Raw genomic sequence first — 27,383 nt, 5'->3', positions numbered from 1 at the left:
GCAGTGTCAGAAAAATATCAGGACTTTAACTCTAAAATACACATCCTTGCTCCAGGTCCGAGTGTGAGGAAAACAATGGTCAAATCTCAAATATACACTTCCTTATTCCAGGTCAAGAAAACATATAAATATAAATTACACATCCTCATTGCAGGGCTGAGTGTCAGGAAAACAGTAGCTAAATAAAAAATACACATCCTCATTCCAGGGCTGAATGTCAGGAAAGCATCAATGGCTACGCTCGTGCTCGCTACAAGAAATTCGCCACAGAAGCTGAAGCAAAGGAGTTTGTGCAGGAGAATTCCCTCACCTGCCCTACAGTGGACCGGCGGGAGACATCCAAGAAGGCTGAGGACAATGGAGCTCCACCCTCCAGCCGTGAGTTTCTTCTGATCTCTATGTACTATCAATGTTGGGAACCTACCCTTGCCTCAAATTGCATTGTAGTGTAGTTCTATGTATGCATATAGCTTGAATTTCTGTATGTTGTATCTTTATATTGATATTGTGTAAGTCACATAAGGAGAGTGTGAGGAATATGAAAAAAGTCTCTTTGGTTATATGCTGCACGATGTTTTTTCAGTGTTTTACTGTAGTTATCATGTGTTGTAGTATAATTACTATTTTGTTGATATATGCAAACAACTGTATCATTTACCTTTGAATGTTGTTTCTTCCATGAATGTAGATATTATTTTTAAGTTTCCTTATCTGTGTATGGCCCTTAATTATCTCTATTATCTATCATTATCAAGTACTATATCCATGAATATTAGCTTGACAGTGCATGCTTGCTTGTATTATATTTTTTGTAAGCAATCAGTCTTTTTTAGGGTGTGAGATTGAAACCAGTATATAATTCTCTATTATAGGCACAGTTTGACCCCAGCAGCTGTTGGTGCTCTAATTTTTTTGACATTTCTGTGGGTACATGTAAGTTATGATGGTAACATGGAAATATTCCAGGGTATCTGGACACTTAAAGTGTACTGTGCTTATTTGTATTTATTTTTTGTATGTGTATGCATGTGATAATTTGAAAAAATTCTTATCTTCTCTCTCATGGTGATTCATATATAGTTTGTTGAATTATTTTTCAGGAAAAATAATGGTATAATTTCCTAATATTATTAATATATCATTTAAGCTGTGTTGGTGGGACTTTGTATACTAGTACTATAGAACTATAATGACTGGAAGAACTAAGGTCATATACTAACATCTGATTACATTTCCTAACATCTGTCATATGGTTACACTTATTTTAACTTGTCACTCAAGGTTAACAGGAGGGCATACTGTATTGGTAGTATTGGTACTTTTTTTTGTGTATGTAAAATGGCCTAGATGGAGTCCTTTCCATCTTTTATTTTTTGTATTACTGTATTCTGAGAGATGTAAGATATCTTTGATAAATTTTAAATATTAGGAGATACTTTTTCAGTATTGTTTACATTCTAACTACAAGAACTTTAAATCATACCGTCAGTGCTATAATTAAATCTGTCCATAAAAAGCAACTAATATTTCCCTAAAGAAATTCTCTGATACAAGACCACTAACACCATGACTCACAATGCACCTCACCCCAGGCACCCATAATGAAGGCAGCTTGAGCCCCACCCTGCTGGAGATGAAGACCTCCATGAAGTGCCTACAGAAGGACCTATCAGAGCTGAGGACACGCTTTGAGTCTTATATTCAAGACCGCAGTGGCACTGCCCGTTCTAAGCCTCTCCCTCCCTCCTCAGCTCCAGTGCAGAAGAGGAAGCATGAAAGTGAGTCGGAGGAGGAGGGGGATGAGGACCGGCCATCAAGCTCCAAGAAGCTGAATGCCGAGGGTAAAGAAGGAGACAAGACCAAGTTTAAGGTGGACAGTGATGGCTTCCTCATCGTATACACGGACGGGTCATGTTGGATGAATGGCAAGCAAGGCGCCAAGGCAGGCATGGGTGTCTTCTTTGGCCAGGACCATCCCTTGTGAGTAGCAACTGAGGTGGTTGTACGAATAGATTGTTTGGGATTTATCTTCACATTTTACTCTCTGGTCTCGGTCACATATTTAATGTTGTGCTATGACAAAGTGAATGTCATTATCTAGTTGTTAACTTCTCAGTTTCTCTCAGGATTATTGTGTTGCATTTTGGCAAAGTCATTGTCATTTTCTAGCAGTCAAGGCTTTTGGCACTCAATTAACCTTTGTTTGTCCTCATCAGGAATGTAGCTGAGCCAATAAAGGGACGACCCACCAACAACAATGCGGAGATTCAGGCAGCCACATGTGCTCTGGAGTTGGCAAAATCAGCAGGTTAGACACACCTGTTTATCTGTTTGTTTGTATTTTTGTATGTGTGCTTTTACTTTTTTATTTACACGCATTCTCTCCATTCATGTTTTTTTCTTTTTCTTTTTTTCTTTAGTGTGTGTGTGTGTGTGTGTGTGTGTGTGTGTGTGTGTGTGTATTTATCTGGTTGTATTGACCTAGTTGTATTGTACAGGATTCAAGCGGGCCTCATAGTGTCCTGTCTCCATTTATTCAATTTTTCTTTAAAGTGTGTGTGTATGTGTTTGTGTGTGTGTTTGTACTACACTTATGCAATTGTATTGTACAAAATTTTAATCAGAAATCTTGTTTTGATGTCTTTGTATCTGCCATCATCACACCTGTATGTAAAGTTTCTTGCACCTTTTCCACATTCAACACAGTCTAATCATTAATACTATGCAAGCTAGTTTTTGTAATGGTTTCTCTTTTAAATTCCAATCTATTACCCTGTCTGAATTTCCATACATCTTTTGGTATATAAGATTTCTCTTCGATAGTGTAATTTAAAGACCTGTGCTGCTTGCTGTTGAAAATGGGGATGCTCTCCCTAATTTCTATTATGCAGTTCCTGCTATCTTATTGATATATATTAATTCTGGTGTAGTACAAAGTATTAATGTGTGGTGCTTTGTGGTGCCTTGTATTGGATTGCTAGCCTTGTATTTAGATGGGTAGATGGTACAAAGGAGCAGGTATATGATGATGTTTCCAATTGCCAGGCTTTTCCAAGGTTGCTGTGCACACTGACTCCCAGTTTATGATTGATTGTGCCTCCTCCTGGATGAAGAACTGGAAAAAGAAGGGCTGGGTGAAGTCTGATGGTCAGCCAGTGAAGAACAAGGAGGAACTAATGGTTTTGGACTCTGCAATGGATGATTTGGCTGTGAAGTGGGTAAGTATTAATGAATAAATTGTTGAACACAGTGATACAATAAAAGTCTGTTAATCTGACTAGCAGGGGATCAGAACTTTTTCCCATTATTGATTTTGTCGAATTATCAGGATGTTCCCTCTGAAAACACAGTACATAGCTAAGTAATAAAGTAGTAAGTAATGAAAAATGAAGACACACTATGTCGGTTGGTTGGATATGGCATTCTGGGTTGTAGGGCTGGGCAGGAGACGGTTACTGAATCTGAATCCTTAGAATTCAGAGGCCTAAAGAACCTGATTACTGTGTTTGGATTCTAGAATCCTCTCAAAAGTCATGAGTTTAAGAATGGCATTTTAGAAAAGAAAAAATATAATGAAAATCATTATGGAGAACATTGAATATGAATTGAAAAGTTAGTAGAAATTATTTGTTTATGACAAGGACATGTAAAAAACCATTGGTTATCAGAATATTCTAGTAAGCAAAATTCGTGAAGTACTGATGGTGGGAAGGGAATCCTTGGATTCTTTAAGTGCTGAGATTCTCTTGTGGCCACCAGTGAATCCTGCACCTGGCAATTGATTACTGGCTGAGGGAGAATCTAGAGAACTGCCACGAGTACACAGGATTTGTGGAGGATTCGAATCCCACAAATCCACCAGGCCAAGTAATCAGATTCACAATTACTTAAGATAGTAAATCCTGCCAAGCAATACTTGGTTGGTCAGATAGGTTATCATCAACAGCAGCATCCACTTCCACCCCTTGCTGTTATGGTGCTTCTGGTGACGGGTTTGAAAATGCATAGGGACCTAATTTTGGCCATGAATTAATTTTCATCCCATCTCAAAAAATTAAGACTACAGTATTGAAAAATTTGAATTATTGACATTTAGATTAATGGTCTTTTACTGTTGTATGTTTTATGCTCCTAATGAGAAAAGTTCCATTGGTGATGGAGTGGTTACTGGAATTCATGTATAATTTGTAATCCTTCAGTTATCATATTTGTACTGTTTTTTTTATAATTACTCCATAAATACTGAGAAATACTGTTTTGTACAACTGCTATACAGTGTATGCTTCCATGATGGAATTCTGCTCCTTGGCCTGCACTTTTCCTTACACTGTATTACAGAAGATGTTGCTGTGTTCTTCCTGCAGGTCCATGTGAAGGCTCATGCAGGACACGAGGGCAATGAGGAGGCAGACAAGCTGGCTCGGCAAGGAGGGAAACAGTACAAAAGTGAAGCCTGAGCCAGACATCTACAGAGGTTGCACTAATGTTTTGTGAAAATGTGTGCCTTTAGTTGTGTGTCTGTGAGCAGTTCAGGATTCTCTTACGGGGTGTATGACTTAACCATAAAGTATATTTTGATATAATCATGATCATCAAAAGTAGTCAGAGCTAGTCCACTCCCAACGTATAACATTTATTTGTCTTATGAGTTTTAGTTCAGTCTTCCTAAATTTTCAGATCTATCCAACACCCAACTCTTGTAGTTACACCTTGCTGCAAAATCTTTTTTTTGTTTTTATGTAAATTTTCTGTCATGGACATCAGTTTCAAGGAGTTTCAAGAAACAAGTGTCAGAATAGATGCATAAATAACCAGGTAGTAACCAGATGGTACATTTTTCAAAGGTCAATATGTTTTGTACTCATTATTTCATATGTGCTGGTGTAACAGCTTTAAATGTAATTAAGAGATATTTATATTGTTTCTTGAAGAGTTTGTTTTGTCTGAAATACCAAAGCTTGAAGACTTGCTCTGTGACCCAGAAGGCCATTGTGGTGTTCAGAGGTGATGTACATTTTATTTTCAGCAATGGAGTTATGATATGAATGCACAGTTTGTTAAAAGGAAGCGAATCTCCCTATGTTTAATTCAAAATTCCATGTCAGCATTTTTCAGCATGAGAACCTTTCCAATGTGAGGAAGGTTAAACCAACAGATATTTGTAGGTGAAAAGTGACCATTTTTGAGAGTTTGGTTCAGGAATATATATTTATTATGTTGCTTCCTGGGCTGGCATTCTCAAATGTTTTAGCTTCTTATTTCATCTACTTTTAACAAACCGGTGTTAATTGTCATAATGTTTAAGGATATGTTAATTATTTTATCTGTATACCAGATTGGCAATCCCATATGGGGTGGCTCAGACAAAAATTGACTCACTCATATGTGCATGTCATTCACATTTTGTCTTGCCAACCTCTGGTGGAAAGGGTTAGTTATTGTTGTGACAGTTTTACAAAGATTCTACATCATGAAGCATTTTAGAATGTAAGCCCTGAGAAGCAGTGAAGAAGCCAGTGGAAAACTAAACTGTATCTGTAAGTAGTACCTGAAGCAGAATATTCTTTCTGTTGTGTGAAAATGTTTGATACATCACTATGCACAGAGTTTCTATTTGGATTATTTGTTAATTATTGTGGTGCTTAATAAAGTTTAATAACAAGTTGTGAGAGTCTGACTTTGTGATATGTTGCTATATGGAGTATAGGTTATTAGGTGTAGCTATGTTTGGTTTATTCTTGAGTGGTCTGATATGGTTTGTGAAATGGTTTATGTAAAAAGTAGTGGGAATTCATTGAAGAGTCAACAGAAAAGAAAATGCTTGTGGATACTTCTCTTGCTAAGTAGAAGGAAAGAAAAGAGTGTCTACCGCACTCTAAATTAGCCTACATTTCTCATAAGAAAATTGTTAATCTTAATTAAGAATTAGATCCTGGCAAGTCTTCAGTTCTCACCTCCAACAACACCCTGCATTGAGAGAAACTGTTGTCGAGTGGCAGCTATTTCGTCGAAAGATTTGCGCAAGCTTTTTTTTTTTTTCTGTATAATTCATTTCTGGTATCCCAGAAGTGTTCTTTTTCCCTCACCAACTCTAACATCATCTCTATCTCTAGAGACCACATTTTCAAAGCTTACTCCGTGAGGTCACGTGAACCCGCCATAAGGTGGGTTCACATGTGCCGAATTGTTTTCTTACATACGTAGAGTTTTCGACTCGCAACACTCCAGTTCGTCGATATTTTGCCAAATATCTAGTGATTTCTACGTGTTTTCGTGTGTTTCTAGGTTCAGGTGTGTAGGTATTGGTAGCAGAAGGAGGAAGAAAAGAGAAATAAAGGAGGAAGGAAGGAGAATGGGAGGAGGAAGAGGAGCAGCAGCCAAGCCACAATACTTGTCACCCTCCATTTCCTCAATATTTTGTCTAACATCTAGTGTTTTGATGTATTTCTAGGCTCAGGAGTGTAGATGGAAGCAATAGAAGGAAGAGGAAGGAGAAACAATAGAGGAGGATGAAGAAGAAATGATAAATAGAAGCGGAAAAGGAGCCAAGGTGTACGTAATATTTAGGTAAGTGTCCCTTTTAATCTTGATGTTCTTTATAATACATACCGTTGGGTCTGGGATTTATTTGGGGTGTTTTAAATTATTCAGTAATGTTGCAGGGTGTTATGAGTATGTATTTGGTGCATTTTATGACTTTTCAGTGTGTTTTAGGCTTTTTAGGTATATTTTATCTACCTACAGTATGTGGATTGAGATGTGTTTCAGTATTTGTGAGTTTTGGGAGTATATTGAGGGGTTGTGTGCTGTTTTGAGTGTGTTTTTTGGATTAATTTTGAGTGTTATAAGGTGTGTGGGTGTCTGTTAGGAGTCTTTTGGATGTGTGTGTGAGTGATTTGGGTGTATCTTCGGTGTGTCTAGTGAGTTTTAGGTGTGTTTGGGGGCATTTTGAGGGATTGCGTGGCTTTTTGAGTGTGGTAGGGATGATATTAAATGTAGTAAGTGGTTTGGGTGTGTGGGAGGTGATTTTAGTGTTTCTAGAGACTTGTAGGCATGTTGTGATGCATTTCGAGGTGTTGCATTGTGTTTAAAGTATGTTTTATGTTTAGTTTTGGGTGTTTTAAATGGTTTGAATGTGTGTGGGGGTAATTTTGGCATATAGTGGTGTTACTAGAGAGTGTTATGTATGTTTAGGTGCCTTTTGATTTTTGAAGTGTTGCTTGGTTTTATGAGTGTATTTTGGGTTAGTTTTGACTGTTGTAAGTGGTTTATATGTGTATTTGGGTGGTTGAGTTGAGATTAAGTGGTCTGGGTGTGCACCAATATATATATATATATATATATATATATATATATATATATATATATATATATATATATATATATATATATATATATATATACCGTATGTTGTGACGTCATACGATATCTACCAATCAGAGCTCAAAGAAATTATGGTGATATGGCAACGCTAAATCGGTGCCTGCTATTGGCCATTATTAACCAGTATGGACGAACTTATTTTTATATATTATTCGTGCATTTCTTTGAATAATGGATACAAGCCTGTCTGCAGTACATATGATTGTATTATACTCTACTTCGTTCATCTGTAGATGCTGGCATTTGCAAGGATTCCTAAATAATATTAATGATAACATTCTTGTAAAGAAGCACTATATAGTATACTATTTGTGATTTGTAACTCATGCATATCTACCATTTTGTATTCATGTGGAACCGCTAAAAAGGAACCGGTTCCAAGAATTGGAATTTAGTTTTACTATAGTATCCAATGTCACTGTCGGTGTAAATAAGTGACATATTAGCGGATAGAAAATAGTTACATTATATGGGCAGTAGGGATGCGAGGGATGTCACTTAGGAGGCGGATATAGTGCATGTAGAGGCAAGGAAGTATGTATCATACAGGGGGGTGAACAGTGTGGATGGAGAAGCTAAGATATTTATATCATTACACATATTTGATAATATGAAGTTTGCTGATGTAAGTACGTGTATACTAGCGTGCTCAAGTGGCACTTTAGTGTCCGATTGCCAATCAGTGTGATAGTGATATCATTACATGAGCACACGTCTGGCGACGTGGTCTGTGCATTGCTAGGCCACCCTACACTTAAAATCTGGCATGTCACTTGAGCACATAATTCACCAGCAGGTACGTGTGTGTGTGTGTGTGTGTGTGTGTGAGCTCACTTGCCGCGCGGTCAGTGGAGACTCTGAGACTGGAGTGGAGACTGGGGAGGCCTCAGTTGTGTCTGGCTGTTCTGGTGAACGTTCTGAGTGTGAGTTCTGTTGCTGGATTAACTATTTTATTTCAATATCACGTTTGCAAGAAAATGCAACTGTACAGTTTGTGTTCATAGGTCAGGGTTTATTACCATTATAGTCTTTTCAGAGCCTGGAGTGAGACAATCCTGTAAGTTATATATATATATATATATATATATATATATATATATATATATATATATATATATATATATATATATATATATATCGTTAAGTTATGGTACTTCGAATTAAGTTACATAATGTTGGTGTCCATAAACATGCAGCTATACACACAAGGTACGTAAGAGCTATGTAGAGTTTGATTAGAATGGAGTTACAAGTTTTCATGGGATATTTACTAGTATTACTCCGTTATAGCAAATATCAACCTAAAACATAAATATATTATATAATGAAGTGAATATATGGTATTATATAAGATAGCTCTCAAATAGTGCAGGTAACCGTAATGGTTGTGCGAACGATAATAATATATTACCCTAGCTATGGTCGCTGGTACTGGTCACCATCGCGCATGTGCAAAAATTTAACATCGCCAAGAGTTTCTACTGTAGTATGCAAAAACCCAAACCCAAAAACCAAACCTAAAAACGTCAAACACCTAGAGTCAAGACTGTATGTAAACATATTGACGTACTATAGATGCAACAGATTCCTGTTTTTTTTCGCATAACTTTATAAATTACATGTAACTATAAGGGGTCTATATTAATTTTATGAATGAAATACAATTTGTTTTAGAAGCAGCAGTTTGTGACCTGGGATCATAAATCATCCAGAGGTCAGTCTATCCCCTGCCCCTTCCCCAATTTTTGCTCTGATGGTGAGACTCACAGGCGCAATTAATTAAGTTGATTCCCCAGCCCCCTTCCTCCTTACATTTTCTTTTTGACACACAACTTGTATATACATGACTCAGCTGCAAGTTGACGTGATAGTAAGGGTGTCCCTGCGACCGCTCCTCTAACATGATGGGGAAATTAGCGGTATTAATGTACAAAACTGGCGATTTCTTATTTCTTATTATTATTATTGTTGTTATCATTTTTTTCATTATTATTTTATTCATTTATTTGTTATTATTTTCTTATTATTATTATTTCTTATTTTTTTTTAGGGGCGCTCGTGCGCTCCCAAATAGATTGTGCCCTGGGCGGTCGCTCACATTGTCCGTAGCAAAAACCGTCCCAGTTTTCAGTGCTTTGCTCCTTGGTGGTGCCACGTTTGTGTGAACTCGCATTTCCCTTACAAGTTACAACCCTCTCGTCCACCCACTGATAGTGCGCGGCACCAACCCGGCCCCCACCCCGGCATGCACTTGACTTTGAACCCATTCTTGTGACGGTAACGTACCAGCTCAAGGGCGCACAGATACCAGTAGCTACCATGCAATTGCGAAAAAGACATCACGGCCCACATGGTCCATTTTGACGATTACAATGTGGAATTAGGGTTAATTTTATAGTAGATTTCATGATTATATTAAAGCATTCCTGTTTTTTTTTTTTTTTTTTCGCCCGAGATAGCTCTTAATTAAGAGTTGCTGCAGGAGAGAGAGAGAGAGAGAGAGATGTGGTCTGGAAAGGAAAAGACGATCTCTCTCTCTCTCTGAAGATGGTGTGTGTAGTACGTATATACGTGTCACTGAAGGTTGTCTTGTACGTACCTCTCCTCAGTCAGCGCGCGTAGGTGCGCAATGTTAGTGTTTATTCTTCTCCCATTAATAGTTGTGTAACTCATCTGATCGAATACATTTATTTGAGGAATAGAGATAGGCGTCATTAGTGATCGCGACCATGGTAGATGCCTGCTGGGAAGGATATGCCGTCATGGTGATATTTATACAAATTTTCTGCCGTTGCTGATGCTAATGAGATAATTAATGGATTAGTCACTACAGGGTAATTTATAATGCATGGGATTGTTTAAGCCTTTGTGCTATTGTTTTATATATCAGTATTCGTCTATAATTTGTATGAAGATATAACGAAAGACAAAAAAAAAAGTACATTTTCCTTTTCAAAGCAAAAAAAAAAAAAAGTATGGAAATTTTTTTTTTTAGGATTCTCGGAAATAAATTCCAACAGGATTATAATTCTATGGTTATTGTTATTTTAAGTCAATTCACCTCAATCAGTGGACAAACCAGCGATTAAAAGGATCCGAGAATCACAGTTCCGAACTCACGGACGAATACCCGAAAAGCCATATGAGCCAGCCAAGAGTTCCTTGGAGCCATGTTCCGAATACTTGCACGGCAGTTACACGGTATACCTATAGTCGGTTCTGTCTGTGAAGTCTGTTTAATAGTATAGTAGGTATAGTCGTTTACCTCAGGCCATCTTACCAATTCAATCTTCGTACATGAATCTCGCTCTATTTCCCATCCATGTGCTATTTAACTATTTGGCAGTGGTATTATATGTATGCTGTATATAGTAAGGGAAGCTACATAATACAGTGAGTGTCGATGTTTAGTATTATATCAAGATTTATATCAATTGTATGACAAGTGGATGAGTTTTTTATAGTGGTGGTCCCGTGGGTCCCTCACCCGGTTCGTGTCAGGTTGCGTATTATGGTTCACGCATCACTTCCTCTTCTGTTGTAAGTGTAATCTTGTATGCATTACTATACATAACTAAAGTTCTTTCTGGTCTGTATCTCACTGTTTGTTTCCATTTTGCCTTGTAAATTATTAAATTGTTAACTACTATTAGTTTACCTCATGGGAACATTTCAGGATCAAGGGGATCATGTTAGTTTACAAAATGTTAGCTTAAATCAGTTTACCTTATGGGACTCTAGAAGGGGCTAAGCCCCCACTCCCCAATTAAGATGTTTTAAGGCTTGATGGGGAAGTATTGGTTGAAACTGCAAATTTACCTAAAACTAAACTAACATTTTGCAACCTCCTAACCATGTGGGGTCTTTAGTCCCACTGTAGGCCCCATAAAGTAAACTTGCTAAATGGAGTTAAAAATGCTCTAAACAGTGAAATGTAAAGCCTGTCAAGGGATTTAGATACATATATGGTGTACTAGTTGAAACAACAATAAAACCAGTAACACTAGTCTTTTGTATGGTTTAAGAAGGTTTTGTTTTAGTATGTCTTCATTCATTACAGACTGTGTGAGGAAAGAAAAATAGACCTTATCTCTTTTTATCTCTTATCACCTTGTCACCAAGTAAATTTGTATGTATGTATCAGCATTGTACATCACACAAATCATAACATTTTTTTTTACTTTTAGGGGCCTTGTAGGCTATGACACCACAGAAGTTATGAAGTGTGTTATAGTATATTTCAAGATCCACACATCACCATGTATGTTGTGAGGCTCGTGAATCTTTTATAAACTTTCTGATGTGTGATAAGCTTCCTACCATGATGTGCAGGCTTAATAAGTTTTGCTTTTCTTTGCTATGTGTAATAGGGTTACAAGAATTAATGCTTGTGTACATATTAAAGTAAATTGATAATTTTTTTGTCAAGATTTGATTGCTATCTATGTACATTTATAGCTGTATAACTAGCTGGATATCCCACATGTGGCTGAGACAAAGCACCACATGCCACACTCAAAGATGCATCATTTACAGTCTTAATTAGCTAACATGAAATATCAATGTCTTGTATTCATCTTGTCCTTTTTTTTCAGATCCCTCTAAATGATGGCTCACAAAAGGTTGCTTCTTGCCTGTGGCTCAAGGCTGGTCTCTCACAATGGCTCTTTTTCAACATCTGCTGTGGCTCACAAGAGGTAAAGTATTCTGCTGGAGTGACTGGCTTGTACTTTGTTCATCACATTGTCTTTTTTCTATTATTTGTATATATGTAACTACATTTACCCTATAAAATTATACCTTAAGGAGAAGTTAATGAAAGGTCTTCTCTGTTAATCTGTGTGATAATGTATCTATTTCTTGTGTGATGTGAAAATTTGTTCATTATAATAAAACATTCAAGAATGAATTAATTCTTAAAGTTCTGCTGGAATCTGATTAACTCAGTGAATGCATCATGATTGAGTACACATGTATAATGTTGCAGGATATACATTGTATTTAAGGAATCATGCAAATATCACCAAGTCAGGATGCTACATATATAGATATTTTAATTTCCATATTTGAGAAGTAATGATGTTTTGATGCATATGACACGTTACTTTGACACAAACAATAACACTATTAGGTTTGACATTGCAAGTACAAAATATCAATGGTGTATGAGATATTAGACAAACATCCCATCGTAAAGAAAAACCTTGGGTAACTAATCATAACATTAGTAACTGTACAGATGAAAAAAAAAAAGATGAAGACATGATGTTTAACAGTAACGTGCATATGAGAAGATTAACAAATGGTAGCCATGATAGTAGTATTGTTCATAACAATGATTATGATGATAATAATAATAACAATGACAATAATAATAATGGTAATAATAATAATGATAATAATAATAGTAATAATGATAATAATAATAAGATGATAATAAGGATTATATGTGTCAACTGTTTGGTACTGATGTTGCAGCTACAAGCTGGTGGTGGTGGGAGGAGGTGCTGGAGGCTGTGCCACGGCTGCCAAGTTTTCCTCCAAGCTGGGAGCCGGCAGCGTGGCAGTGATTGAGCCGGCTGACGTGAGTGTGGCACTGATAGGATTCCCGGCTCTGTCCTGTGATGACTCACCTGTGTAGGGTTGACTCACTCATGCAGATAAAGATTTCCTCTTGCTTATAGATAAAACTTATATGTATATATGGATATTTCTATGTAGTATATAGGAAATATAATGTTATTCAGTACTATCGAGATATTTTTATACAAAGAAATATGCAATACAGTATTATGGATTATTGGACATAGTAGAAATGCAATCTCATGCAGTTTTTCCATAGTGGAAATATAATATCATATATTATTACATAAGGTAGTATAAATGAAAGTATTACCAGAGAACATAATACAAGATTAATGCTACATACTATTTTTTTTCTGCCTGGCATTTTCTCTAAATTGACTTCAGGAATTATCATAATGTAGATTAGGTTAGATCAAGTTTAGGAATAACATTTAAATTCTATTGGATAAATTCATAATATATAACTACTGTGTACTCTGGTAGGAGAAAACTTCATTGTGCTACAGTGTTCAGGAGATGCCTTAATTATGTTGTAGTTATGCTGTTAAAGTGTCCATGTAACACACTGAACATTAGCATGGAATGTGATCCTCAGACCCACTACTACCAGCCCATGTGGACTCTGGTGGGTGGAGGCATGAAGAGGCTGGAGGACTCTGGCCGGCCCATGAGTCAGGTGGGTCGTCACATCATCATTATTGTCATCATCATCATCACCACCATGACCCATCACTATCATTATCATGATCATCACCATTATCACCATAATCACTGTTACCTTCATCATCATCATTACCTTCATCTTTCCTGGGGAGCTTCTCTTATGCAGACTTTTTTGGGCTGTAAGGTACTATAATCTTTTTCTGGTTGGATGGGTGGGTGGGTCTTCATCATTGTGATGACAATTCTTTGACATACTTGCTTTTCATTATGGAGTTTGGCAGATTATGATTTCCTCCTATTGATGCAGTTATAGTTGGTGAATCAGGCTGGTGTGCTTCAATACCTCAATCCTTCCATACTTACCTACCATTCATATTAACTGCTTCCAATCTCGGGCCTTATTTGGGATCTGCAACATAGATATGACCTTGCATAAATAAAGTTTTATTCCAAGGTATTGTTTTTAGTACATATAGGAAAGTAATATAAACAAGACATTTTCTGCCTATATACAATTACTTATGTTTCATTTATGATTCAACTCTACATGTCAGGTCCTTCCCAAGAAGGCAGACTGGATCAAGCAGCGAGTAGTGACCTTTGACCCTCACAAGAACAAGGTCATAACTCAGGATGGCCAAGAGATCAGCTATGAATTCCTAGTGGTTGCTCTCGGTATTCAGCTCAACTATAATCAGGTTGGTTTCTTGGCATACTCAGTTATGCCATTGGTGCTTTCATTGGCCTAGATTCTTAAAATTTATGTTTGCATCTTGACTCCTTCCCATAGACTTTTGTTGAAGACACTTGGTCTTTTAAGAATTTATATGCTATTGACAGATTAACAAGAGTAATACTCATGAGAACCATTTCTGAGCAGCAGTAATGTCAAGAAATTTTCATTGGAGGCTGGGATAAATTGTAGAGGGGCTACACAAAAATGAAGTCACCAAAGGGAAGTATTGATGGTAATTTTTTTTAATTTTTTTTTTTTTTTTTTTTTTTATTATTATTATGCTGTGGCTTATAATGCCTTTAGGTTCTACTTGAATAGTGTGGGGAGTGCTGTCCAGCTTCCAACCATTAGTGGCGCAAACAATTTTATTCATTGTGGTACCCATATTAGGGCCCATATCTCTTACCCAAGTGCATCTTTGGTATATGGCAATTACACCTCCACCTAAAACCTGGATATCATGGTGACATGTAGGTAACTTTAAACCACTCGGCAAATGAAAAAGTTTCAAGGTGGCACGTTGTGGGATTTGAACCTACACATGAACGTCTGCCCGATCCCACATTCACCACCTTATCCACTAAGGTATATTTCAGACACCTGTACTCTTTGAAAATACAGTGTTAATGTATAACAGTTTTTTTCATCTAAAATTTTGCAAAAAAAAAAAAATGCATAAAAATCAAGTTAATTAGAATAATGTATATTCCACATTTATTGCCATTAAGGTAAAAACCACTCTGTCAAAAGAAATAGAATATGTAGACATTTGTAAGTATATAGCTAACATGGCAGAAAAGAATTATTTCATATGAAGTTAATACAATCTGAGGATGAATAGTAGAAATTAGAGCATGGCAAACAACCCAAGAACTTTAAATCAAGATGTTATTTAAAAACTATGTGCCTGATCTGGTGATTGGCAACAAATTTATCTGTAACAGCATCAATGTTTAGCTGTTTGGCCCTCCTAGAATTGATTAATATTACAACAAGGTTAGCAATTTGTGGGTGCTAAGGGGGGCTTGATTCATTATTGGGGTGGGGGAAAATTCTCCTCAAGCCCACTGTTTCTGAGAAGAAGCCGTTATATTGTAAGACTTGCACATGAGAAGTCATACAGTAGCTCTGTATTGCTGCCTGTAAAGATGGGAAATAAATCTCATCTCCATTAATTTAACAGACCATTTTTTTCCTCATGACAGATCAAGGGGTTACCTGATGCCTTTGAGACTCCTGGTGTGTGCTCCAACTACTCCCCTCATTATGTTAACAACACTCTAGAGAGTCTGAAGAACTTTAAAGAGGGAAATGCTCTCTTCTCTTTCCCCAACAGCCTCATCAAGTGTCCTGGAGCTCCTCAGAAGATCATGTACATTGCTGACCAATATTTCCGTAAAGTGAGTTTTTATTCTTCCAAATACTAGTGTGAAGAGTTCAGTTAGTACTTAAGATGATAAATAGGAACATTAGAACTCAAAGGAAGCAGCAAGAAGTATCATGTCTACACATGGTAGTTTCTGTATGAAGTATACCTACCTGTTTCTACTAAGGTTATATTGAAGATGCCAGCATGTGCCCATCCCATGGTACTAAATAAGTGAGCCTGTCAGTGGAGCTTATGAGGTAGTGGCTGGGCAGATTTTACATTGTGCAACAACTTAAACCTAAATCAAGTTTCTTAAATATGTCATATAGACCTATTATTAACAATATTAATGTGAACTTGAGTTAAAGTCAACAAATGTTGACTACAAAAATGCAGATGTGGTGTCAAAATAATTGTAGTAATTAAGTTTAAAGTGAAGCATTAATAGTATATAACAAGTAAGTTGAGCTCAGTGATTAAGTGAGAGTTTATGTCAAATGAAAGTTACTGAAAAAGCATGAAATGAAATAAACTCCTCCCTCCTCACCTCTGCCTGATGCCTACCTCCTCTGCCTTCCACATCTTGAGATACGAGCTCCACCACGAAATGAATGAAACTCTTAACTCAAGGTACCAGGGTATACCAGGCTGGCAACCCTATACTCTTTGTCATGTTAATGCCCAATGAAAAGGAGTAGTAGTACAATGGCCCATCAAACTGTCTCCTTCCACCAAAGTACTGAACAGTACAGTATACATGTCTAAATTTGTACTTGTGGATTTCAGCATGGGAAGCGTGACAAGGCCAACATCCAGTACTTCTCATCCCTGCCAGTCATCTTTGCTGTCAAGAAGTATGCTGATGCCTTATGGGAGGTGAGTGATGGCTTACTTTTGTGGGATATTCATATGTTTTTTTTATTTTTATGAAGTGAAACTTTTTTTTATGTGAAAAGAAACAAAGTGAATGATTTTAGTACTCATATCATCATCATCTTGTAACATTTTCTGGTTTCTTTGTTAGCATTTTCTTTGGTTTATATTCTAAATGTTTAAGTTTTGAGTATATAAATACAGAAAAGTCTGTTAATCTAGAAATTTATATTTCAAATTTCCTAATAATCTGAATTTTTTAAGATGTGATGAAAAAATTAACTCGCTACCAAAATTAGGTACATGCACAAATTCAAACCAGAAACACCCTTGCAGCGAGGAGCACAAGTGTTGTCAGACCTTGCCCAACACAAGTATTACAGTGGAACCTTGGCTCATTTACATCCCAGTACATGAACAAATCAGTTGACAAACCAAATATGGGATATGGGTGCGACCTGTTGAAGGACCCAGTTATTTCACCTGCATCCTTGCCGAAGGATTTTTTACTGCGAGATATTTGAGCATTAATTGTTCTCATAGTACACCATAAACAGTGTTTCTTGTAATGCCTTTCTGTTGTTTACTCTGTGCAAAAATCTTGAAAAATACTATTGTTGAAAAAGTACTATTGTTCAATCCACAGAAAGAAAAACAGAAAATAAGAACTCTATTACAAATGTGGGACTTTAGATATTTCCAAGCTGCTTTACTGGTATGACAAGTCTCAGGAGCCACGAGATTCTACCTGATGTTTGTTTGGGCTGCCATATTTGTCATCACAGATGATCACAACACAGAGGCATCTCACCTTCAGGACAGCTAGTGATGCTTGATAAATGTCATCAGGAAGATCATTGTATGCCATCTTGTTTTAGTTAAATGCCATTACTATAGCAATGACAATCCTTTATTGCACAAAATCTTTTGATAGAGGATATGTGCTGCAGGGTTCATGGGGTATGTGCCGAGTCGCTCTCTGAGATGCAGGCCTGGGGTCTAGGAATGGATCAATCTATTTTAAATTGATTTCCATGAGGTAGATAGTTTTGGTTCACAAACATTTTGGTTTGTGAATGGGCTTCAGAAACTAATTAAGTTTGATAACCAAGATTCCATTTTATTAGGTTACTTAGACGGTTGGGCGAATAATAAGTCTTTGGGGAAAAATAGGTTAGGTTCCCATATCCTCTCCAGACTTTGGTATTTTTACTGAAAATTGTTTTTGGTGAATAAAATTAAATACACCCCAATCTCAAATTTACCGCTTGCTTGATGTATTCTTGATGATTCTGGGCTTGTCCATCCCTCTCCTCCTCCCTCTGACTATTTCATGCCTGCATTTAATGTTCTCCACAATGATGTTTACCATGCCCTCGCTGGCCTAAACCCTCAGAAGGCTTATGGACCTGATGGGGTCTCTCCTATTGTTCTGAAAAACTGTGCTTACACCTTGCCTGGCAAAACTCTTTCAACTATGTTTATCCACTTTACCTTTCCTTCTTGCAGAAAGTTTGCCTACATTCAGCCTGTTTCTAAAAAGGGTGACCATTCTAATCCAAACTACCATCTTATAGCTTTAATCTCTTGCATGTCTAGTTTTTTAATCTATCTTCAATAAGAAGATTCTTAAACATCTGTCACTTCACAACCTTCTATCTGATCACCAGTATGGCTTCCATGGTCGCTCTACTGGTGATCTTCTGGCTTTCCTTACTGAGTCTTGGTCATCCTCTTTTAGAGATTTCAGTGAAACTTTTTGCTGTCGCGTTAGACGTATCAAGAGCTTTTGATACGGTCTGGCACAAAGCTTTGATTTCAACACTGTCCTCCTATGGTTTCTATCCTTCTCTGCAACTTTATCTCAATTTTCCTTTCAAACTGTTCTATTGCAGCCGTGGTAGTTGGCCACTGTTCTCCTAAATCTATTAACAGTGGTGTTCCTCAGGGTTCTGTCCTGTCACCTACTCTCTTTCTATTATTCATTAATAATCTTAAAAACTTCTTGCCCTATCCACTTTTATGCTGATGATACCACCCTACACCTTTCTACATCTTTTCAGAGAATGCCAACCCTTCAGGAAGTCAACAGATCACGCAGGGACGCCACAGAACGTCTAACTTCTGATCTTTCCAAGTTTTCTGATTGGGGCAGAGAAAACTTTATAGTGTTCAATGCCTCAAAAACTCAATTCCTCCATCTATGAGTATCAACTCTACACAACCTTCTAGACAACTATCCCCCTCTTCTTCATTGACACTCAACTGTCCCTCTCTTCCACACTGTATATCCTCGGTCTGTCCTTGACTCATAATCTTAATTGGAAACATCACATCATGACGGTAGATGCCCCTACTAACACTTCCCCTATCACCAACAAACCCACTAGTGGTAGGCTGGAACTGATAACTCAAGTTTTGCGGGGAATCAGTAGAGTGCAGCGGGTGAGTACCAGAGTCTTGGAACTACCAGCACACTACTAGGCAGTTCCCAGGTGCATTAGTGGTTCTTAGACTGGTATTCACCAACTTAGTTCCAGAACCAGGGTGTAACAGTTCTGGGATTCATCTGGAATACGAGTACAGATAGGGATGATTACTAAATACGTGCGTACCAAGGGCCAAAAGACTCAGGGTCTGGGATGAATAATGATATACATGCATAAGGAATATGGGCTATTGATGTTGCTGGTGAGAAACAATTGGTGGATAAGATGCATCCTACGAACTCCCTTCACTTGGGACAGCCAATCAGCTGAAACATATAAAAATGGCCATCACAGGAGACTGTACTGAATGCTATAGATTTTATTTATAGAAGAGGCAAGAGAAAAAGAGAGAGGAGAACAGAGGCCACAGAGTCCTCCTGTTAAGTGGTTTACTTACAACCTTGTCTTCCCATGCAGGGGAGACAAGGTTGTATGAGTAGTATGAGCCATAAGTGACATTATAACCCTGCTATAGTGCACTCTATAATGTTCTGAAAGCTTCTGGAGGGCGATTTGGAATGCAGCTGGAATGATTCCATGTTCCAAGGGTGAAAAGATTTAGGCTCTGGGACAAATAATGATAAACAGGCATATGGCATACAGGCTATTGATGTTGCTGATGAGAAATAATCAGGTGAAGCTGACTTATATGGAGAATTATTTGTGTAGTAAAAGAACCCACATTATATCTTGTCTTAATCTTTGATCACCTACTACTTTATTACGTACGTAAATTTTTTTCAGAGATACATCCCAATAATCTGATGAATCTGATAATCCAATGTACTCCTGTACTTCTACTGTAGTTACTACTACATATTTGTCTATCCATTTTTAATTTCATGCAGTGTATCTTCCTTGCCTTTATGTCAATTGTCTTTTGCATCTCACCTATCAGTCCCTACCTGTGCTTCCCTCAGGTGGTGAAGGAGCGAGACATCACTGTCAACCTGCGCCACAATCTCATCGAGGTGAAGCCAGACTCCCGAGAAGCCGTGTTCCAGAACCTAGAAAACCCTGATGACCTCAAGACTGTCAAGGTGAGAGAGGGACAGGGCAGCTGTCTTTGGTTTATTTAGTAAGAGAGGCACTGGTCAATGGCAAAATAGGTGTTATTTCCAGAAGAAGGGTGAAAAGTGTCAGCCAGAACCAGTGGACAAGTATCTTGAAACCTCTCGATAGAGTTCAAATCACAGAAAGGAGGAAATACAGAGGCAGCAAGAGATTTCCAGAGTTTACCAGAAAAGGGATGAATGATTGAGAATACTGTAGAGGTGGACAGAATAGGGGAACAGGTCAAGGTTTTACAAGTACTTTTTAGTATCATCATATGTATCAAATACTGTAGGACCTAATGAACCCAGATGATCTTAAGACTTTCAAGAAGAGGGGGGGAATGGGGTAAGTGTCTTGGATCAGATTAAGGCTTCCTAAGAATATTTTGTTGTACAATATACATGGTTAAGAATGTGAATGATGCTCTTTAGAATTTTTGTCATAGAATATACTGAAAGGTACACTTAAGAATTTTTATTATAGAATGTAAAGGACTAAGAATGTGATTGATGTTCTTATCTATCTTATCTGATTGTATTTTAATAGGATTGAATGTAGCTCATAATGTCACATCTTTTAAAGTAATTGGTTAGATTTATCTTTATTGCTCTCTGCCCACAACTTCATCAGTCATAACATTTTGTTGGCTGATTGCTGTCTCTCAGGAAAACAATTTTTTCACATCTGTCTTTGTTCTGTTTTGCACAATTTCTTAGTGTGTCTTCTCAGTGTTGGTTACTATGTGTATGAGTGCATGGTGCTTCATGTATGCCACCATGTGTGAGATTGCTGGTCTGGTACTTAGATACAAAGACTGGCATCACATGTAACAAATCTCACATTACTCTTCTCGGTGTAGTATGAGATGCTTCATGTGGCGCCCCCCATGAGTTCACCAGACCCTCTGCGCCAATGTGCCCCCCTCACCAATGAGACGGGTTTCCTGAACGTAGACAAGCACACCCTGCAGCATGTTACCTTCCCTAACGTGTTTGGTATCGGCGACTGCACCAATGTTCCCATTGCCAAGACTGCAGCTGCTGTGGGTCAGTGGCCGAGACTTTCTTTATTCTGACTGGCAAGAAAAGATAAGAAACATCAAGTACATACATACATAGAATGCAATGTATTTTCTTGCCTCTAGTCAGACTAGTAAGGGGGAAAAAGGCACAGTATCTGTATATCAAAGGTGGCTATCAATAACAATAATGACTTTGAACATGAGCTTTCACAAATGCGCAGAGTATTCTATAACTTTTGCAATTACAGTTCTGCTAATTCTGAGATTTACCTAGTTTAGATTGCAATTGCAAATCCACTGTTGCTAACAATTACACAATATTTGCAGTTTTCTACCACAAATCTTGATGCTGCAAACAAAAAAATTGTATTTGTTATCAGTGGCTCTCAAATCTCTTGTCACTCAATTTACAGTGTAATACTATAGCTAGGCAATCAGAGGTTTATTTATTTTTATTTTATTTATTTATTGTTTTTACTGTAGTGACTACAGAAGTATGCATGGCACTAGTGAAAGACCTGCTACTGTCAGGAGTAGATTTCCTCCTTGGGAGGTGGAAAAGTCTGGCCTTGTCTGTGGACTAATTCCCAGATTAAGGATTGCTGATAGCTCCATGGCAGTAAACATTGGATTTGCTCTATGTTGAAGCAGATAACCCAAGGCGTGGTGCTCAAGCCCTAGGTAATAACTGGGGCTGGCTGTAACAAGTTAGGGCTACCTTAAGAGGAACCTAGAGTAGAGAATAATGCTGCAGTGGTGGCAGAGTGCCCAGAGGCCATGCTAGGTTTTGGATAAGACAGAGTTGGGCTCATTTTCCAGTTGGAGCTGCAGGTGATTGTGCTAGGGTAGAGCCACCACAGGAAGTACTTGAGTTGGTTGGCAGTGGTGGCACCAGGTAATTTTTATTTGATGGGCTGTGGGGGGGCAGGCACTGGCATAGAATGTGTAGGGGCTTCACAAAATGCCATCAAAATAATAAGTATTGATGCTAAATTGCTAGGTATAAATACTAAGGTACATTTCGACACCTGTACTCTTTGAAAGTGCAGTGTTAATGTATAATAGTTTTTTCATCTCATCTAAAATTTTGCCAGAGGAAATACATAAAATCAAGAAAATTCAGAATAATGTACATTTATAACCATTAAGATAAAAGTCACTCTATCGAAAGAAATTAAATATATAGACATTTGTAAGTACGTGCTCAGTGAGGCAAGAAAGGCTTCATCACGAAGCTTTGTTGAATCATCTGTTTGCTGATGTGGCAGCTTGAAGTTGAGGCGAGGCTTTGGAGTAAGGAAGTGGCGAGGAGGTGACATGGTTGTTGCAAGGTCCGTTGTAATACCTCTACACTGTAACAAAATAAAATTTTCATAGATAATTTATTTTAATGATAACTGTGCCTCACTTAAAATGATAAAAATATATCATGAGATTTTTTAGCATTCGATAAAATACACTTTTATCCAAGAAACATTGTGACATCGTAGGTTAAGTATTGATATTGTGTCTCTACTCACCAGCTGGCCAGTTTGGAGTGATGCAGAAGAACCTGAGCCTGGTAATGGGTGGTGCTTCTCCCAAACACCAGTATGACGGCTATACCTCCTGCCCTCTGGTTACAGGTGAGTGCAGTGTCCAGTCTAGTGTTTACTATTGGTGAAAATCTGTGTCTCTATTTTCCCTTTATCTTTCTTTACTAAGCTTGAGGTCACTGATGGATGTCTAAAGAGATGTGGAGACAGTAAATCATACCAATATGCATTTCAGTGTTGTGTGTCCCTTTCCACCAGGGCCAACAGGGTTAAGATTTCAACGATGTGTGTATGAGTGTGTTATCAGTGTGGATACGGACCGATGACTACAGAAGCATGCTCAGCCTTGTGTCATCATCTTACAGGTTACAACAAGTGCATCCTGGCAGAGTTTGACATGAACTTAAACCCCCTGGAGACCTTCCCCATCAACCAGGCCAAGGAGCGACGCACCATGTTCCACCTCAAGAAGGACATGATGCCAACTATGTATTGGGACGGAATGCTCAAGTAAGTGTGTGGTTGTGGTTGATTTTACAAAGTGTAAACTCAATTGCTGTATTCTCTTGTGTTTGGTATCTTATCTGGGCTTTTTTGAACAGGTATTAGTGGAAAAAAAAAATTCTTTCTTAAGTGATAATTTTACAAGGATTCTGCACTGTCATTGTGAGATGTGTGTAAATATCTGATAACTCATCTAATGATTTCTGTAGCCTTTGAAAAATAGCCCTGATGAGAGAACAAAGAACTAAAGAATTTTAATCTTAATGCCCAAGTTACCAGCACTATACATATATTGATGAGGAATGGGGGTTTATTGCATGCTGTATGCTAATGCCATACGTTGATAGTGGTGAGGTGGTGTGCGCTGTGTGCAATTTCAAAGAATTGTTTTCTGTATTTTGACACTTTCCATATTTTTTACTCTTTCACCTTAATGACTCATCCCCCACCAAACCAGTAGGTATACTGAGAGCTGGGGAACAGGTTCCATTCCTGGTCTCACCACAGTACAGGGAGAATGTCTCACTTCACAGAGAATATCTAAAACATGTAAAATTTATTGTAACAAGTGTGTATATAAGATGAACAAAGCCTGAACACCAGAGGTATTTTATCATATGAAAGGATTATAAAAGAAGTAACATAAAATACACATTTTATTGACTTATAAATCAACTCATGAGATAATAAAGTGCCTGAAATTGTTGTATTCATACATGAGTTTGTTTGTAGGCTTCCACAACCCATCATAACTCACGTTGAATCTCTATGTAAGTTAATCTCTGGCAGTCCACTCCCTCAGCCTTCTTAGTACTTTATAACTACCTTCTATGGACCTCTGCATTTGGCTTGGCAAATCCCCTGGTATGCATCTAGTCCATGCAATGCTCCAAATATTTGAAATTTTCAGTGTCTAAAAATAATGGAAATGATCAAACATAAATAACAAAATTTATCAATTATGTGGCTTCTTATTATTCTACACACTCTTTGGGAATAAAAATCCAAATTTGCTCAGCACTAGAGGAAAGTTTTTGTGAAAAATGTTTGGTACCCAATGCATTTAGATGGAAGTAGCCTCATTATTGGTGTAGGTTTGTTGTGTGTTCTAATCATGACTAACTTTTTTACTTATTAATTACCAGTTCCACAGCTCTAATTGGCATAGGTGACAGATAAGATGACAGAAGAAAAATGAGAATGGCATACTGTAGAATAGGGAAAGAATACTGCAATGAGTTCAAGAAAAAACAAAAAAAAACAAGGTAGATAAGGACAGAATTAGAAGAATAGGAAGAGTAAAAAAAAATTGAGGATCGTCTACAACAGGCGATTGATGAGATGAATAAAAGAAAAATAAGAATGACATACTGTTCAAAAGAATAGTTATGAATGAAAGAATGATGAGAATGAGGATGGAGATAAAAAATGATGAGTCCAAAAAAACAATTTTAAATGATATACAATATTAGCAATTAGATAAATGAATGAAAGAAAAAGGAAAGAAAATGACATACAACAGGAAGAATGATAGACAAAGTGAAAAAAAATGTGGAAGATGGAGAAAGAGGCAATAGTAAAAATATATGGATGATCAGATATTTGTAGGAGAAATATTTCATTCCTTTTTTTTTTAATAGTAATAATGATAATAATAATGTGGTGGTGGTGATGGTGGTTAATGTTTTGTGTTGTTGCAGAGGCTACTGGGAGGGACCAAAGTACCTGAGAAAACTTATGCACTTGGGAATGAAGTGAAAAGAAAGAGAAAACTTGAAAAAAATTTTTGGTTAAAGCCTTATTTTGATAGTAAAATTCATTGAGGTAGATGTCTAAATGAATTGGTTAAACTTTCTTTTTTTCTTATATCTTGAATAATTGGAATTGAATGATATGTAAGTTTTGGCCATATTGAATACTACAGAGAGGTTGATGATGTATGAAATGTTTGATTCAGTTTGAATTCTTGTGGAGATTATAGGATTTTTTTTTTTTTTTTTTTTTCAAATCCATACAATTTAGTTCACTGCATTTGTTAAGTATACAGTGACACTATAAAGGAGAGCCCAAGTATTTCTTTAAAACTAAGGAATACAAATTTTTGCAAATAGACTAAGAAAATAGGGAAACAAAATGCTAAGTAAAGTGTATTGTAGGACCTGAATGCCTTAAAAGTGCATGTCTTGAAGGTTACATGAACAAAGACATGAGCAGAGGCCAATCAGACATACTCAGACCTAATGTACACACCTTTTATCCTATGATAGCTCCTCTTCTTGGAGCTAATAACCCTTATATATACCAGACAGAAAAAGATATATTATTATTTTGTATACATGCAAATGGTGTTATTGGTGTTTGTAAAATGTTTGTTTATAGATTATAAGACACATCCTATCTTGCTAAATACAGTTCATTATCTACTTAATGCTGTGCTTTTGTACTCCAGTAACAAGTCAGCCTTTCTTTCTTGATTTTGTTTGTTTGTGATTCAGTGTAAATGGTACACTGATCTTAAACTCACCTTGTTTTGATAAAAGAATCCTGAGATATATTGTCTTCCATATAGATGTATTAATTGTTTATTATAACCACTGTTCCACCACTACTCCACAAAGAATTTTTACCAAGTACTGTGGAGTAATGGTCACTTCATGGGACAGTAAGACTTAGCCTCTAGGAAGGTTTTATTGGATAAACAGGATGAGTGGATGGTACCATGTTAACTGTTAAGAAATATAATCTGCTGTGGCCTGTGTGATTTATACATTAGCAATGAGACATGGGATGTAGAGAGTTAGGCTCCAGATTTTGTGCATTATAGTTGTCTTGAAGTGATGAATTCAAGGACTAGAGATCAATTTTTTTATACATTTGTTTTTATTATGACACAGAACACAGATCAGGAGGAGCAACAAATATTTTCCAAAATCTTGGTACAGATGTTTTGTCTCAGCTGTGCCTTCTTTAAGGAGACTGATAACCTGGTATATAGATAGACTACATAACTGTATATCACACTCAGCTTGTTCCTTTCAATGGAAATAACATTAGTTGTCCTTCAACACCAACTGTAAGATCTGTTCACAACAGGTACCCTTCATTGAGTCTTTGATAGCTCTTATAACCTACTTAAAACAGGTTTCCTTCACCAAAAAGTCCTTCTTCACAGCAGGTTCCTTTTACCAAGTCATCGATAGCTCTCATAACATTCTTCTCACTGTCTGTCATTCTCCAAGGTTTCCTGTTGTTTCCCTGAGCTCTTACAAAGAATATCTTTCATGGGACAGAGGGGAATCATGTATTCCACATTGTCATGCATGACTTGCGGTGAGATGTGATGTGTTCTCCGAGACATGTACAACAGTTCCAAAGAAAAGATGACAGAATGTTACCATGCCAGATAGGAGCAGCAGAAAGACCGTCAAAATGTTGTTGCATTGCGGAAGTCAAGAATGGAAGTATTCTTGAATCAACTGGACACCACTCACTGTCATCATTAAAATTATCATTGCTTATATAAGACTTTCACATTCCATTGTTAGTTTTTGCAAGCTCTTCAGTTTGTCAGTCATTAGTATTCATGAATGATTTTTTTTTTTTTTTTTTTTTTTTTTTTTCATGTTACTTATTGGATAGAGTTGAGGTCAGAAACATAACTTCACTCATTCCTTCTGTACTCAGTATTTTCCCCAATATTTTCCGATGACAATGCTTTGATAGATTCTTAGCATATCAAAGAATTTAGAATAAAGATAACAATAATAAAGACAAGAAATGAGTTTAGTAAGTTAGCTATTGACCATGAATGTACATAGATATTACACCTGGATATTTTATTTTCATCAATTGATACTGAATACTGTATTGAGTATATCTATGAGAGTCAGTAATGAGTCAGGCCTGGAAGAAAGGTCAAAATTGTCATACAAAATTTTGGAGGATATGAAATCTCAGGCAGTCATCAATGTTCAGTGTGCTTTCAGAACTTACATGAAGTTAAGCTGTTAAGCTGTGTAGGCTGAGGGAGCTTCACACAGCAACAGCTTCCCCCATCACTGGTGGTAGATCCTGTGTCCATCACGCTGCCAGCTTCAAGCTTCAGCAGTCTGGTGGGAACAACACAGCATCATCCACTAGCCTCTCTGAACCAGGTATTTTGGAACAG

General features: G+C 37.2%; 2 protein-coding genes across 8 annotated transcripts in view; both read left to right on the top strand.

Moving 5' to 3' along the window:
• LOC123507737 (ribonuclease H1-like) overlaps window positions 1-5,664 on the top strand; it is a 7,500-nt gene extending 1,836 nt beyond the window's left edge. Inside the window, exons 2-6 of one of the 2 annotated variants that reach the window (XM_045260897.1) lie at window positions 209-378; window positions 1,593-1,980; window positions 2,217-2,308; window positions 3,046-3,218; window positions 4,365-5,664. In XM_045260897.1, the coding sequence (XP_045116832.1) occupies window positions 209-378; window positions 1,593-1,980; window positions 2,217-2,308; window positions 3,046-3,218; window positions 4,365-4,457 (916 nt within the window). In that variant the 3' untranslated portion in view covers window positions 4,458-5,664. The remainder of the gene's footprint in view (window positions 1-208; window positions 379-1,592; window positions 1,981-2,216; window positions 2,309-3,045; window positions 3,219-4,364) is intronic. The other variant, XM_045260898.1, reaches the window with a different exon arrangement.
• A 2,410-nt stretch (window positions 5,665-8,074) lies between these two features.
• LOC123507920 (sulfide:quinone oxidoreductase, mitochondrial-like) lies at window positions 8,075-27,369 on the top strand. Of its 6 annotated transcripts, none has more exons than XM_045261261.1 (12): window positions 8,075-8,179; window positions 11,979-12,080; window positions 12,862-12,967; window positions 13,565-13,645; window positions 14,187-14,330; window positions 15,574-15,768; window positions 16,524-16,613; window positions 20,020-20,139; window positions 21,015-21,201; window positions 22,700-22,801; window positions 23,077-23,221; window positions 24,916-26,733. In XM_045261261.1, exons 2-12 carry the CDS (start codon window positions 11,989-11,991, stop codon window positions 24,971-24,973), a joined length of 1,320 nt encoding a protein of 439 aa, XP_045117196.1. In that variant the 5' UTR covers window positions 8,075-8,179; window positions 11,979-11,988; the 3' UTR covers window positions 24,974-26,733. The 6 variants fall into 6 exon arrangements, with proteins under 6 accessions (XP_045117196.1, XP_045117199.1, XP_045117194.1 ...); XM_045261264.1 differs by lacking the exons at window positions 8,075-8,179; window positions 24,916-26,733 and adding exons at window positions 8,204-8,306; window positions 27,202-27,369; XM_045261259.1 differs by lacking the exon at window positions 8,075-8,179 and adding an exon at window positions 8,204-8,306.
• Window positions 27,370-27,383: the final 14 nt, after the last annotated feature.

This window comes from Portunus trituberculatus, chromosome 23, assembly GCF_017591435.1.
Source record: "Portunus trituberculatus isolate SZX2019 chromosome 23, ASM1759143v1, whole genome shotgun sequence".
In the NCBI taxonomy this organism is placed as follows: domain Eukaryota; kingdom Metazoa; phylum Arthropoda; class Malacostraca; order Decapoda; family Portunidae; genus Portunus; species Portunus trituberculatus.
This window is presented reverse-complemented; position numbering and strand designations above follow the sequence as displayed.